This window comes from Mchenga conophoros, linkage group LG9 (assembly GCF_057382185.1).
Source record: "Mchenga conophoros isolate Kocher_MC1m ecotype Shallow Benthic linkage group LG9, M_conophoros_male_GT1.1, whole genome shotgun sequence".
Classification (NCBI taxonomy): domain Eukaryota; kingdom Metazoa; phylum Chordata; class Actinopteri; order Cichliformes; family Cichlidae; genus Mchenga; species Mchenga conophoros.
The window spans coordinates 18,761,438-18,775,798 of NC_140534.1; the positions used below are offsets into that span (position 1 = coordinate 18,761,438).

At 40.2% G+C, this 14,361-nt stretch overlaps 2 protein-coding genes across 2 annotated transcripts; one reads left to right on the forward strand and one right to left on the reverse strand.

Moving 5' to 3' along the window:
• Positions 1 to 194: 194 nt before the first annotated feature.
• enkur (enkurin, TRPC channel interacting protein) lies at positions 195 to 3,180 on the reverse strand. Its single transcript, XM_085286773.1, has 5 exons — positions 3,006 to 3,180; positions 1,877 to 2,022; positions 1,558 to 1,790; positions 1,307 to 1,453; positions 195 to 522 (listed from the first exon to the last, which is right to left on the reverse strand). The coding sequence occupies exons 1-5, from the start codon at positions 3,086 to 3,088 to the stop codon at positions 346 to 348; spliced, it is 786 nt and encodes a 261-aa protein (XP_085142899.1). The 5' UTR covers positions 3,089 to 3,180; the 3' UTR covers positions 195 to 345.
• Positions 3,181 to 3,269: 89 nt separating this feature from the next.
• On the forward strand, positions 3,270 to 9,742 carry thnsl1 (threonine synthase like 1). Its single transcript, XM_085286772.1, has 3 exons — positions 3,270 to 3,735; positions 4,642 to 6,045; positions 6,548 to 9,742. Exons 2-3 carry the CDS (start codon positions 4,672 to 4,674, stop codon positions 7,349 to 7,351), a joined length of 2,178 nt encoding a protein of 725 aa, XP_085142898.1. The 5' UTR covers positions 3,270 to 3,735; positions 4,642 to 4,671; the 3' UTR covers positions 7,352 to 9,742.
• The last annotated feature ends 4,619 nt before the right edge of the window (positions 9,743 to 14,361 follow it).

The window sequence follows — 14,361 nt, forward strand, 5'->3', positions numbered from 1 at the left end:
GAAGTCGGTGTTGAGCTTGTAACCTGATTTATGTTTTGAGCTTTTCTTCCTCTGTTAAAATCTCACAGAAACTAAATAGCAGGGCTCGTCATCATCAGCCAAAACTTTCTCTCATGTTATGACACAGCACAACAAATTTATGTTTTTGGACTACACATGGAAGTGGCCCAAGTCATAAATTCATGTGAGTGTTGTTTGTCTGAAAAAAAATCTTGTATTTTGTATTAGCTTTGTAAAAAAATGAACTGACACTGCAAAAAATATACAGTAAATCAACCAGTTTATTTTCCTCATGAATGGGGCAAATAACAACATTCACTACACTGCATCTCATCTCTGCTGAGTTTAATCATCGTTAGGTATGTAGATGATTTTGAACCTCTCGAATAAGTCGATGTCGTCCTCCAGCTGCTTCATTTGCCCTTCGAGGCAGTCCTTGGTGGCCCTCTGTGACATAGTGTCGATGATGAGGGGAAGGGCCTGGTACTCGTGATGTAGCTTATCCCAGGTCTCCTTCAGGCGCTGGACAGAAGATTTGGGGAAGGAAACGCATCAATGTCACAAGACAGACTATCTGTATTCAAGGCTTTTCTGAGTAAACAGGCATCAGTCAGAGATGTTACAGAGGGTAATTATCTAAGAAATCCTGCTGAGTAAGGAAGGAAAACTGATATTTTGCAGCCAGATTTGGCTTTGGTGTATTGTTGTTTATTTTTGCATGTGCAGCAGTTAAGGAGGAGAAATCTCTTGAACTAAAAAACAGTATACACGAGTATGAGAGTTCTAATTAATTTGATGTTACATGCACTTTATACAAGTTTAGTTGTGAACATTTTTATAATTAAACTCAGAAAATGTTGCTGGAATGATCTCAGAGATCTCAGTTTTTGTGCCTCATACCCCGCACAGGGACAGACACTGTGTCGTGTTAATGGCTAAACATTAACATTGTTCTGTGCCATATGAATCACTGGATACCATATCACCTACTCACACGAGGCAAAGCTTAAACACAAAATAATGATGCCCACATTGAGAAATCAAGGATCTAAAGTTAAATATCGATGGTCCCGCTAGTCTTCTGACTTCCTACTGCAAGTCCTTATATAGAAAAATCAAGTTTAAATGAAAAACTGTACTCTGACAAAGAACCCTCAACATTTACTTTAACTGAGAACAATCTAACTGTCATCCTACAGCTTCACTGTGTTAATGCATGTGAATAACTGAAGTTCAAAACCCTGTATAACTCAAGTTAAATCCACTAAATTGTAAGATCCAGCATGGTTCCCCTGCATTTATTTACCTTCAGGATGGCTTGTCTCTCCTCCTCTGTCATGTGTTTCATGGCCCTCTGCTCCCGCTCTGCTTTTACAAAGTTTTCATACTCCTCTCGAGCCCTCCTCTCTGCTTCGCTGCGCTGCTGGAGGTACGCTGGTACTCTACCAAAGTCCTTCATGCAGGGTGTGTTTTATGAGCAAATATAAACATGATATTATTCTAGCATGCCTTATGTTGATATTTAAAAGACTGCAAGCAGCAACTGTAGGAAAATACCTTTCGTGTGATGAACTTTGGGACAAGCCCTGAGTTTTCCAGCACCTGTTTGTGCCCCTTGCTGGTGTCTACGCATGCAGGCTGTGGTTTCATTGGCACCAGTTCAGGTGTTTCCTTTAAAAAGTCCCTCTTGGTGTGAATTCCCATCAGTGGTTTGTCATTCCTTCTGGGGACTGGAGGTTTCCTCTCAGTGAAAGAGCAGGTTTTATGAACATCTTTGGAGCTCTGTGTCTCTGAAAGATGCAATGCCAAGAAGCTCATATTCACCATCTCAAGGCAAACCCACACGCTAATAAAACGGTGTGACAGATGAACTCACGTTCAGGCAGTTTGGGCTCTTTCGAATGCTTCTTGAGGAAATTCTCTGGAGATGGCAACTCCACTCTGGCAGGTCCCATCATCCTTATCGGCTCCTTCACCAGTTTTCTCTCCAACATAACTGCAGGCCTGAATTTTGATACATACCTTAAAAAAAGAAAAAGCAACACATTAGTTGAAGCAATCACTACAAAAACTTAAAAACAAAATTATTATTATTTTAATTAAAAACAAATGAAAACTATGCTTTAAAATAAAAGAAAACTGAATTGATATACTGTACTCACAAAATGTAATATTATAAATCACTATTTTTAGTCTTTTCTGCTGTTATTTTTAAGTCAAACTCGTCAACAAAATAGGTAGTGATGAGTTTTTTTAGTTTTTCATTTTAATTTACATAACAAACTGAAAGAACATTAAATCAACTACATTATTACACAATACTGGATTTCCCCCCCTATACTATTTTTAAAATACCGTCCAAAAGCTGCGTATCTGTTTTACGACCTAATCTAAATTTACAGTAGTGTAGAACATCTGACTAGTGGGGGTTTACCATACCTGTTCGAAGCGAACAGTTCACTGCGCATGCACGCAGGAAAAATGTCTAACAGGACTGGGTTCCCACCCCCGGAGTCAAGCTACTTGCATGTAATGTCTCCTCAGTTACACACAGTAAAAGCTTACAAGGAATCATGAATCCAGAGTCTTTACTAAAACATCAAACAAGTATAAAATCTCTCTAATTAACTCTTTACATACGTAAAAGGAAAAAAGAAACCTTTAACAGACACCAAAACGTTTCAATAAAAATGAGCAAACATACTCTAAAAACAATCTCCATAAAACTAAAAGCAAACATTTAAAAACGCAAATAAAAACAAAGCTATAGGAATGTTTTTCTTTTCTCTTTATTTTAATAAAAAATTCTCTGTAAAACTACAATTTACTACTTACGCCAAGTTTATTAGTTATTTCTGGAAAACAAAACAAGCAAACAAACAAACAAAAACCCAAAAGACTTTGTAAAACTTTAATGTCAAACTGATGTCGTGATTTTGTTTTGTTTACCCCAAATAACACTTTAAAGCTAACTGCGTACTTTGAGCTAAGTTGAAGCAATTTACCTGGGCGCTTTTTCCTTCTTTTTGTCTTCCACTGGAAGGAGATTGAAGGCACTTTCTGGAGGATGGACATCTTCAGACATCATGAATAAAGAGGCGATTAACGAAAGAGTGCTGTAGCTTCTTTTGAAGGCTAATAGCCTTAAATTGTCCAAATTTGTTTGACACCGGCTAGTTGCTAGGAAACAAGAACAGGAGATGTTGCGTTCATGAGCGGTCGGAAAGTGTCTCATTTAGGGTTATATCTTGTTATTTTTGAAAGTTGCAAATGTAAAATGTTTCACGTTATCCATTAAATTGCATAAAATATTCTTCTCCTCTTGCTTTAAGATTACTAGGGCTATATGCTATTTTCGCGTGAAGTTTGTTCGGCGTTTAGAGGGGGGATTTTCGAGGCAGACTTGAAAGCAGTAAAGAGTTCAGCTTTGCCTTCAGATTTTCTCTTTGTTTTGTGGATTTTTCTAGATGTTTGCTACAACTTCCAAGCTGTTTGGTTACAGTTTAAAACGTCGCTGAATTTATATGTAGTTAAGCATTTTTTCTTTCTTTTTTTGCTTCCAGTGATAAATATAATTTTGTCCCTCTAGGCTTACCATAGTTATTTATGGCGACTGTTGTGGAGACTGTTGCAGCAAAGAGTTCATTTCCTTGTGTAAACTAACAAGATCACAGAATTACGTAATTTACAAAGTCATTTATTAACAGGTGGAGCTTATGGAAAGTCGTTATTTGCGTAAGTGTATTGCTCATTCAATTTCATTTACGGTCATCTGCGAGTGTCCTGAATAAGCCGAGAAGTTATCCCAGCCTTTTACGATATTTTATCAAAGCTTATAAGCTTGGTAATTACAACTGCAGCTGTCTTTAAATTCCTCGGCTAACTCTCTAAACTTCGAAAGCAGAAATCTAAGCATGCTACTGATATCTGTGATTATACCTTAACGGTCCATTTAAATGAAACAAACTGACCTACGTTAAAAAAACAAATAAATACTTTTTATGCTGCTGTTGAACACTATTGAACTGTACGAATTATGAAAAAAAAGTTCTTGCAATGAATTCGAGTTTTCTAGTTTGTCCCCCGCAGACTGCATATGGGGTAAAGCACATGTTTGCGTGTGAAGGTTAAAACTCACATCAGGCATCTGAAGGACAGATGCACTTTATCTTGTTTTATACAAGCTTACCAACTTGTATAAAATCAAAGCGGAGGTTTGTTTTTATGATGTTATCTGATATTTTGTTAACCCCACCTCCCAGTAATCAGATACTGATATCTTCAGCAGATATTATCTTTTCTTCTGCCTGATAATCATCTCGCTGCCATTGTAAATTAGAGCCTCTCGCTGTGTACAATGAGGGAGAAAAATTTCTGTTTACATTTACAGCTTTGGTATGGCTTTTTAGGGCCAATGTAAAAGCAATAAGAGTTATTGTCTAAATGGAAGAGATAATGATTTTAGAACGGTGTCTTCTTATCTTTAAGATGTTCGGGTGTGTGACAAGATTATATAATACTTTTCAAGGTCTGTCAAAAAGCTAACATGCTGACTTGTAAATTTAGGTGTACTATAATCTTAGAATACCATTGTTCTAAAAAAAAGAAAGAAAGAAAACTGAAATATGTTCTTTTTCACAGGGGTAAGGGCGGTTGTCATTTGATTGCTGAATGGGTTTACTGAATACAAGCCAGCTTCCAATAAGAGCTGCCAAATGGTGCCTGAGTTCACTGTCTACACAAAAATCATGGCTTTCCGCCAGATCCACCTGCCTGGGAGACAAGAACATCCTGCTCATGGGTCCTCCGGGAGCAGGAAAAACTACGGTGGGGAAGATAGTGGCCCACAAACTGGGACTCCCTGTCATAGATGTTGATGATGATGTCTTGGAGACGGCATGGAAGATGCCTGTTGCCGCTAAGTTGGCAGCAGTTGGCGGAAGGTGTTTCTTGGAGGAAGAAGGTCGAGCTTTGTGTAACTTCTCTGCCTCTGGGTGTGTTGTTTCCCTGACGGGCTCTAATCCTCTTCATGCTGAAGCAATGCAGCATGTCAAACAGAGCGGGCTGGTCTTCTACCTGGATGTGGACAGTGAGGACATCTTACAGAGACTCACCAGCATGAAGGTGAACAGGATAGTGGGCCAGGAGGAAGGGGTATCCATGAGGGACATTTTGCTTTACAGGAAACAGTTTTATGAGAAATGGCTGGATGTGAGGGTGCTGTGTGGAACAGGAGACACAGTGGAGGAGGTAGCAGAGAAGGTGCTGAAAGCTGTGGAGAGATACCAGAAAAGTGATGAAGAAACATTCATTTCAACCCGATGTGATAGCGCAGGATTGTCCAAGCAGAAAATATACTTTAGTGATGTGGTTGTGGAGGGTCTGGCTCCAGATGGAGGACTTTATGTTCCCAAAAATGGCTTCCCAAAGATAGGCACACGCGAATGGCAGAGGTTAGTTGAGATGTCGTACCCAGAGCGAGCGTTAGTTTTACTTGAAAAGTGCATCCACCCTCTGGACATCTCTGCTTTGGATCTCAGAACAATGATATTCAAGGCGTATGGGTCAAACTTTGGCAGCAAGGCTGTCGCACCTGTAAAACACCTCGCCCACAATCAGTACATTCAGGAGCTTTTTCACGGCCCCACCGCCTCCTTCAAGGACCTCGCTTTGCAGCTGATGCCTCAGCTCTTCGCCTACTGCCTCCCACCCATGTGCAACTACCTCATCCTGGTAGCCACATCTGGAGACACTGGCAGTGCAGTGCTCAGTGGCTTCAGCAGGCTGAGCGGCACTGACAGACACCGCACCGGCGTCCTGGTGTTCTTCCCGGAGGGAGGAGTGAGTGAGATTCAGAAGCTCCAGATGATGAGCTACAGGGAGGGCAATGCCAGGGGTGTCAGCGTCCTGTCAGACTTTGACTTCTGCCAGAGAAATATCAAGAGGATGTTTGGGGAGGCGGGGCTGACAGGGCATCTCGCTGTAGAGTACGGCACAGTCCTCAGCACCGGCAACTCCATCAACTGGGCACGCCTGTTGCCACAGGTAGGTTGCTGATCACCGAGTGTCGCTGCAAGAAGACATTGATTTTTATAAATATAAGCATTTAATTATAACATTACATCTTAATAAGCTTTTTCGTAGCCAACATTGTGATTGCTTTGGTTGCCAGCAGACTTCCATGGTTACCAAAAATGGTTGTTTCAGAGCTGCAGCCAACGTGTTTTAAAAAACTGATTTTGAAGGTGAGTGGTGTCCATTTCTGGTTTGTGCTGCAAGGAAGTGGAACTAAACTTCAAACTGTGACCCCAGTATGCAGTCTTTCTTTAAAATGCAGAAACAGGAATACAACGTTATTGTAAAGTGAAATTTTATTGTGTTTCCCATTCTGTTGTTGTGAAAACACCAAAAGTTTGATCCAGGTGTTTTGCTGTTCTTCAGGAATTCACTTACTTGCTAAAAGTCTGTGATTTTTTAGTCAGTCACAAGGGCAGTATTATTTTGGCAACACTAAGCAAAGTTTTACTAACATTTTCTCCTCTTTCAGGTGGTCTATCATTCATCAGCCTATCTGGATCTGTGCAGGGATGGTGTCATCAAATTCGGCGATCCCATTGATGTTTGCATCCCTACTGGCAACTTTGGCAATGCCATGTCAGCTGTGTACGCCAAACAAATGGGCATCCCGATAAGAAAAGTTATCTGTGCATCCAACCACAACCGTGTCATCACTGACTTTATCAAGACAGGCCAGTACGATCTTCGGGGACGGTCTCTGATGCTCTCCCACTCCCCCGCTATAGATATCCTGAAGTCCTCCAACCTCGAGAGGTTTATCTACCACGTCTCCGACGGAAACAGCCATCTTGTCAAGGACCTGTTCACACGCTTAGACAGACAGCAGCACTTTCAGGTTCCCGAGCCTCTTCTTGGCACGATTCAGCAGGAAGTGCTGTCTGGCTGGTGCTCTGAGGATGACTGCTTGGCCGCCATCCAGAGAGTTCACACACAGACGGGCTACGTCATGGACACACACACGGCTGTGGCTAAATTCGTCGCTGATAGGCTGCAGGATGGCTCGTGTCCCGTAGTGTTTTGTTCCACGGCTCACTATGGGAAATTTGCTCCCACTGTGTTCAAAGCTTTACAAATCCCAAATATTCCAGAGGATCCCACTGAGCAGCTCAAGAAGCTGGAACTTATTGCATCCAGACCAGAAATGCACAGAGAGATGATAAAATGCCTGAAAGAAAGTGCCAAGAGGAAACACAGCATTTGTGAAGCAGAGTACAGTGTGCTGGTAGACCAGGTGGAGAGCATGATACAGGACTCCTTCTTAAAAGTTATGTAAAATGATCCCAGCTTTTGTTGATGTCCAGCTTCAAGTAATTAGCCAGAAATTACAAAAGTACTCTTTTTCTTTGTCCTCTTTGTTTCATCCACTTGATTTTTACTGCAAACAGAACACATTACCAGGGGTGCACATAAGTGGTCCGCAGGTTCGCATTCGCTGTCAAAATAAAAAACGCGCACAAGATAAGAAGTTGCAACGCGCATTTGTGTACATAAGATTTTCTGGAGGAGGACAGACATGTGTTTCGAACTCTTAAAAATGTTGAAGAAGCTCCTTTAACCAGTTACTTTGGTGTTCCTCCACCTCCAAAGAAATATCAGGAGTATACGTATACTCGGAAAAGTGGTTGCAGAAGGTGAGCTGGCTTCAAACAAATGATGAACGCACAGAGATGTGGTGCAGAATGTGCTGTGAAAATCCCTCTCTAGCGGACAAAAACAGTGCCTTTTATATGTACGCAAACGCGCGTTGCAACTTCTTATCTGGTGCACGTCTTTTATTTTGACAGCAAATGTGCACCACTTATGTGCACCCCTGCACATTACAAAAGAAAAAACCTAAAATCTTGATTAACATGTCAATAAAGGGAAACAAATGAGCGAGCAACCTCGTGAAAATGCATTTAAAGACAAATTAAAAAGGTAAATCTGTCTGAGCCCCTAGGATTGAGAAAAATGAACATATTTTACACAAATTATACTCTAATAGAGCTTTAAACAGCTTTATTACTCATTTATTGATTATGCAACATTTGTTCACATGAAAGTCTGGATTCCAAGCTCACTAGATGGGGATGTCTACCCCTTGGCTACTGCTGCGTTCATCAACAGTATATGGATGTAGATGCAGGGGGAAGGTCAAATACCAGTAAAATATGGTGTAAAAATCAATATTGTTACTTTAATCACACATTTCTGCAGTAATAAAATCTGACTGTTAAATCATTTTTTAATTATAAAGTGATGTTTTATTCACCTCATCTTTTCTTAGTAATTTGCGTTTTTTCCAGTATTGACCATGTAAACCTGGAGGAGTTTAATAGTTGCTCGATAAGCTAGAAAATGCTTTTTTTGTCATAAAAACCAGACTTCTGACATATAGAGCACCGTGTAAAAGTCTTAATCCATCACTTGATTCTTAAATTTGTTAATTCCAAGGAGCTAGACTTTTTTGCAGTTGTTTCAAAAGTGGTCTTGAGCAATAGTCCTCCAACCTTTCTGAAGGGCTTTCTAAGATCTTTGGTAATTGACTGCTTTTTCACCCATTTTCAGTCCAGTCCTTGAACATGACCCTTTTCAGAATGTCTACAGGCATCTGTAAAACATGATGGTGGCTCTGTCATGGTTTGGAGTTAGCATTTCAGTCAAAGGTGGCGATCTTGTCAAAACTGATTTGTCAAATTTTCTCAGATTTTGATCCACCATGGATCTGAATAGTGTCTAATTATCAACGGCTTAATTTATCAGCATGACAATGGTCCCAAACACACTGCCAGTGCAGTAAAAACATACCTGGACAGAAGAAAGAACAATGGAGCGCCATCGATCATTAACTGGTGTCCTCAGGGCCCAATCATCTTGACTGAGAACAGAAACAAAAGGCATGAAGAGCTGTGAATGTCCTTGTGAACTATTCATGAAGGCCACTAAAGTTTCCTATTTCCTTAACAAAATATCACCAAACTACAAGTGGTCAAAGACTTTTTTACTGTATGGTATCGTCGTGGATTTTGATGATAAGAATGCAGCACGTGAACTTGTTAAGGTGGTGGTTATAAAGGAATGAAACAATTTACAGTTATTCTTCCCAGATGCCTCTCACATGAGAAAGAATAGAAACAGGTCTGTGGGTAATTTCTCCATCCTCAGCTGTCACCATCAGGCGTTCAGAAATGAGTCTAGTCATTTAAATCCAGGTGCTGCCTCAGCAGCTGTGGCAAGAGGAAGGGGGAAGATACGTTTCATAGATCTGCAGGATTGCTTATGGCTGCAGTTGTTAAAATAGATGGAAAGTCAGGCCGGATTTGACAAAGCACTTTGCTAGCATGCCCTCTGATCTGGATCACTATCTCTCTTTGCAGGAAGTGAGAAGAAGTATTTTCTGTAATAGTAACTGGCAATCTGGTTAACACTTTAATATCACAGTCACAGTGTGTAGTACCTATTAGGTCTTCTAGAGCTATGGTTTATCAGCTCATTTGATTGCCTTTTCATTATCCATCTGTAGTTGCTATTGTTTGTATTTTTTAGCACAGTCATGTTTATGCCTGTCTTGTACTTCCTACACTCATACTTTGAGAGTGTATAAAAAAGGGGCAAAACACACAAATTTAAAGCCCCTGACTGTATTCCCCATTCAAATTTGTATCAAACATCATACATCAATAAAACCTTCATTTTTATTTATTCTTTTGTTATTTAAGGGAATGTCGTAATTCATTATTAGAACCTTTAGTCTTGCATTGGTGTTCCTAACTTGATCCCACTGTTTTTCAATCAGAAAAGTCTAACCGAGTCAGTATTGTTTCTTAACAATCACTTTGTCGTTGCTTACATTGTGTGTGTGTGTGTGTGTGTGTTTGTTCTTCCACACTTACAGGATGACTGATCGCTTTTCTATGCATGAATATATTACAGAACACACTGCACTGATTCTGTGCGTCACCTATGTGTCTGCGGTTTGTATCGCTCTGAACATTGGCCTTATAAAGCTGCTTGGCAGGTGAATGTAAAGAATGGGTGGGAAGGAGTCTGGAACCACATGAGTGTGGTGTGCAGGTGTGTGACTGTTAGTGTGTGTGAGTGGTGGAGGGAACGAGACAGCCAGCTGTCGCTCAGCACCTAGTGACCCACGGCTGGGTGAGCAAGGAGAATTGCAGGTAGCAGCCTGTTCCCATCTCTTTAATGTGAACCACTGGCATAATGGAAACTCCTCTTTAACAGTGAAGGGAAATAGAAAAGAGAAGAAGAAATGAATGCATCGCAGGAGTTTAGAAAGAAAATCCAGTGGACCATGTTGAGATTGTGCTTCTGCTTCTAGCTGCTTGCTTTTATAAAGATTCTTTATATAACCTATAAAACAACAGCACTGCCAGGTAATTTATTAACCTGTGGTGTTTATGAAGAAGTGTTGCACGACTGCAGTCAGCTGTAGTCGGTTTGGGAACTGGGATTTTTCCCCGCCAAAAAAAAAGAATACATACTAAACTAAACACAACTAAAAATGATAGAATACGATTGGTGAAGCACTGGAGCTACTAAAAAAAACAAAAAACAAAACACTTCAAGGAGGATCTCAGCAGGGCCAGGCCAGACCGATCAGCAGTGGTGTTGTCCTTTTGCCTTCAGAGCTGCCTGAATTCTTAATGGCACAGACTCAATGAGGTGTTAAAAACCTTCCTCAGACATTTGTTCCCTTTTGACGTGATCAGTATCACACAGTCGCTGCTAATTTGTCGGCTCCACATCTACGATTAAAATCTTCCTTTCCCAGACATCCCAAAGGTGCTCTGTTGGATTGCTATCTGATGACTGTTGAGGTCATCTGAGTAGAGTGAACTCATTCTTATGTTTAAGGAACCAGTCTGAGATGATTTAAACTTTGTGACACAGTGATCAGAAGATGTGTACACTGTGGCCATAAAAGGATGGACATGGTCAGCAATAATATTCAGCTAATTTAATTGAATTTAACCTTCCTGCCTTCTTGGGACCTTTTTGTGCCACTGCTATGTGTTAAATGGCTGCCATTTCCACTGTGTTCAGTGGAATATAACCAAACTTGCCACAGGATAGTTTTTACCTGCCAATGTTAATATTCCAGTGGGAATTCCTTAAATCAGCCTAAAATGGCTGAGCAGCAGAAATCCCCACACCCATCACCCTGGGGACCATTTTCTGCCCATTGACTTCCATTATAAACGCTATTTTTCAACCCCAAATTATCATCATATGATTTTATTTTTTCTTCTTTTCTTGGATGTCAATGAAGACTCAGGGCCTTGAAGTTTTAATTTTTAAATTGCAAAAAAAATGCAAAAAAAATAATGGCAGGTCAAAATGTATGTTGGTGCCAATCTTTGGTCCATCTAAAGGCCTACTTATAATGACAATCACATATTACTTCAACTGGTTTTTTGTGGAAATATTTAGTTTCGTTTTTTGGTTTTTGGGGCTTATAACACAGGGCGCTCATGTAATAACACTGGGATTTGAAGGGTTAAAACAACGAAAATATAATTAAAACTTTACATGAATATTTCAGGGAGAAGTAGTTTTACAAGGTTGGCTAATTTAAAGTGGAATAAAATATGGATATATGGTCTTTTTATGGCGTGGCTGAGAATGGTCCCTAGGGTGATGGGTGTGAGTTTTTTAAAGGATGGCAGGAGGGTTAATTTAATTCAAGTAAGATGGTGCAAATTGTAGGCTCAGTTTCCTGTTCTTAGGTGACAGAAGTGATACTCTGTGTGGTCTTCTGCATCAAGGATCAACATGTTGTGCATTCAGAGATGCTCTTCTGCATACCTTTGCTGTAACAAGTGTTTATTTCAGTTACTGTTGCCTTACTGTCAGCTGTAAGCTATCTGGTCACTCTCTCCTGACCTACTGCATCAACAAGGTATTTTTACCACCCACTGAGTGTTTTCTCTTTTTATGACCATTCCCTGTAAACCATAGAAAGCATTGCGTGTAAAAATTCCAGTAGATCAGCAGTTCCTAAAATATTCAGACCAGCCCATCTGGATTCAGCTACCATGCCAGGTTCAAAGCCAGTTAAGAGATCCTTCTTCCTCATTCTGATGCTTGGTTTGAAATTTAGCATGTTCTCTTGAGGCCATGTAATTGGCTGATATGATATTTACAATAGCAATTCTAATGAAGTGGCTGGCAATGTGGCACAGTCAAATTAAAACTGCAAGCCTTTCCATGGTTGAGTTTAATGTGTGTAAAAATATAGAATGTTTCCCCTGTCTTTTCAAATTTTACACTCATTTGTTGTATAAATGAACTGCAGCTTCTAACATCCCCACAGAAAGTCATTAGCATTGGTTCAGTGTCATTTTACTGTCCCTTGATGCTTTGAATAAATGCTATTTCAGAGTCTTCTCCACTCTGCCAAGAATAAAACCCACAGGGGGAACAGTTAATCCTTGTCCATCTTGGCACATTAAAAAAAAGGAAAGCATTGGCATATAATTCTGGCACTAAATATTGGTACTGAAGCAAAGGTAAAAACACTCGCCCACCATTGCAAAGATCTGAGTTAAATTCTTGGCAGCTGGTTACGTGCTTTGGTGAGAGTGTTTGGGTGGAAAGCCATTAATAATAAAGTTTAATATAAACATTGTATGGGTTTAGGAGGTTTGGGTTTTCATCTTCGTCATTTGATTTTCGTTAATGATACGATTATGATATTACAAAGGTCGTCATGACTGGTTTAGAAATGTTTTTTCTTTGAAGGGTGCCTGTGCTCTCCCTTAGAGGTAGGGTGAGGAGCTCAGAGTAGAACCATTGCTTGTCAACATCAAATGAAGCCAGGTTTTCCTGGTTTTCTGCAACACATTCACTAACACAGGAGGGAGAGAAAAGCTAATGAAAGTGTCAACTTTTACTCATCCATCTGAAGATGGTAGCTTTTGGAGTGGAACAACTCATTTGCATGCTGATGCAAACTGAGAGCTAAAGAACAAACACCAGTGTTTGTGTCTATTGTTTACAGTCTTTAATAGCCTTAAAGACAAAAGGCAAGTTGAAGAAAAGATTTGATTTAACTGATGTCTCCAGCAGTCTTCTGCCAACTGTCTGCTAGAATCACCAAGAGAATGAGAAATTGATGACCCCATGAAGGACCTCTGCAAGATGAGATATGAGCTGTGGCTCGAAGGCAGGGCTCTGACTGACAGCTGAATGACAGGGGTTAAATGATATCAATGGAGACAAGCTTGGAAGTGTAAAACTAATCCTCCTGGATTTTCACACCTTGTGTGTGTTGCTAAATTCCAAACACATTTTTATAACTGACCTTCAGTTGTCCCTTGAAACATTATGGGGGAAATTATAGTTCAGTGGTGGTAGCACGTTGGCAGTCCACGGCATTTTGTGCCCAGCTAGGAACTGCCTGTCTACCTGCTGAACATCTGTTGTCAGATGAAGGCAGCATCTATAACACCGTTTATGGTGCAACTATTGAATTTAAGTGCTGTTGTTGGTCCATCATGGAAAAGAGCAAGGTTAGAAGACACAAAGAGCTGGAAGGAAACTGACTGGAACACTGCCTGCACGTTGTTCGCAGAACATTTTTGATCATCAATTGTTTAAATTTTCCCATTCCTGGTGAACTTCATTGTCAATTCCTTAACTGTTTCCTGTTGACTGATGCCCAGTGCCATCCACGTCGAGTGAGGTGCATTTGGACTGCATGGAAGCATGTTTGCATTGGTTGAGAATCACTCTCTGTAGGCAAATACATAACAAAATCCACAACACTGCAGTACAGTAAATTTAGTGTGAAGCTTAGGTTACAATCAGGTGTGGTTAGCTGGAAATCCAATGACCGAATAGTCATTCCTGTCATAGTTCTATGATGTTGACTTTAAGGACACTGCCTGGGGTGCACGTGCAGTTGAATTATAAATATATTATAATGAATTACAATCAATTAAAAATTGTCAGAGGACGAGTCTCTGTGGTCACAAAAACTCCATGTGAACCAAAATGTGTCACTACAAACCACGTGATAATGTTTAGTCTGGTCACTGGCCAGATGTGTTTGGGTTGGGAGCAACAAATGTAAGTACATGACAAAGGTACTGTGTGAGAAAAGTGTGAATTTATGTTAATTTCACAGCTAATTGCAAGCCTTCATACACCTATAGTACATTTTGAGATACAAAATGTATTGTAGAAGTGTACTATAGACCAGAGTACCACAAACCAGAGTGTTTGTGGTAATTCTGGGGATTTCCAGCATCTGGACAGTTTGACATAGAAGTCGATGTTCCCTAA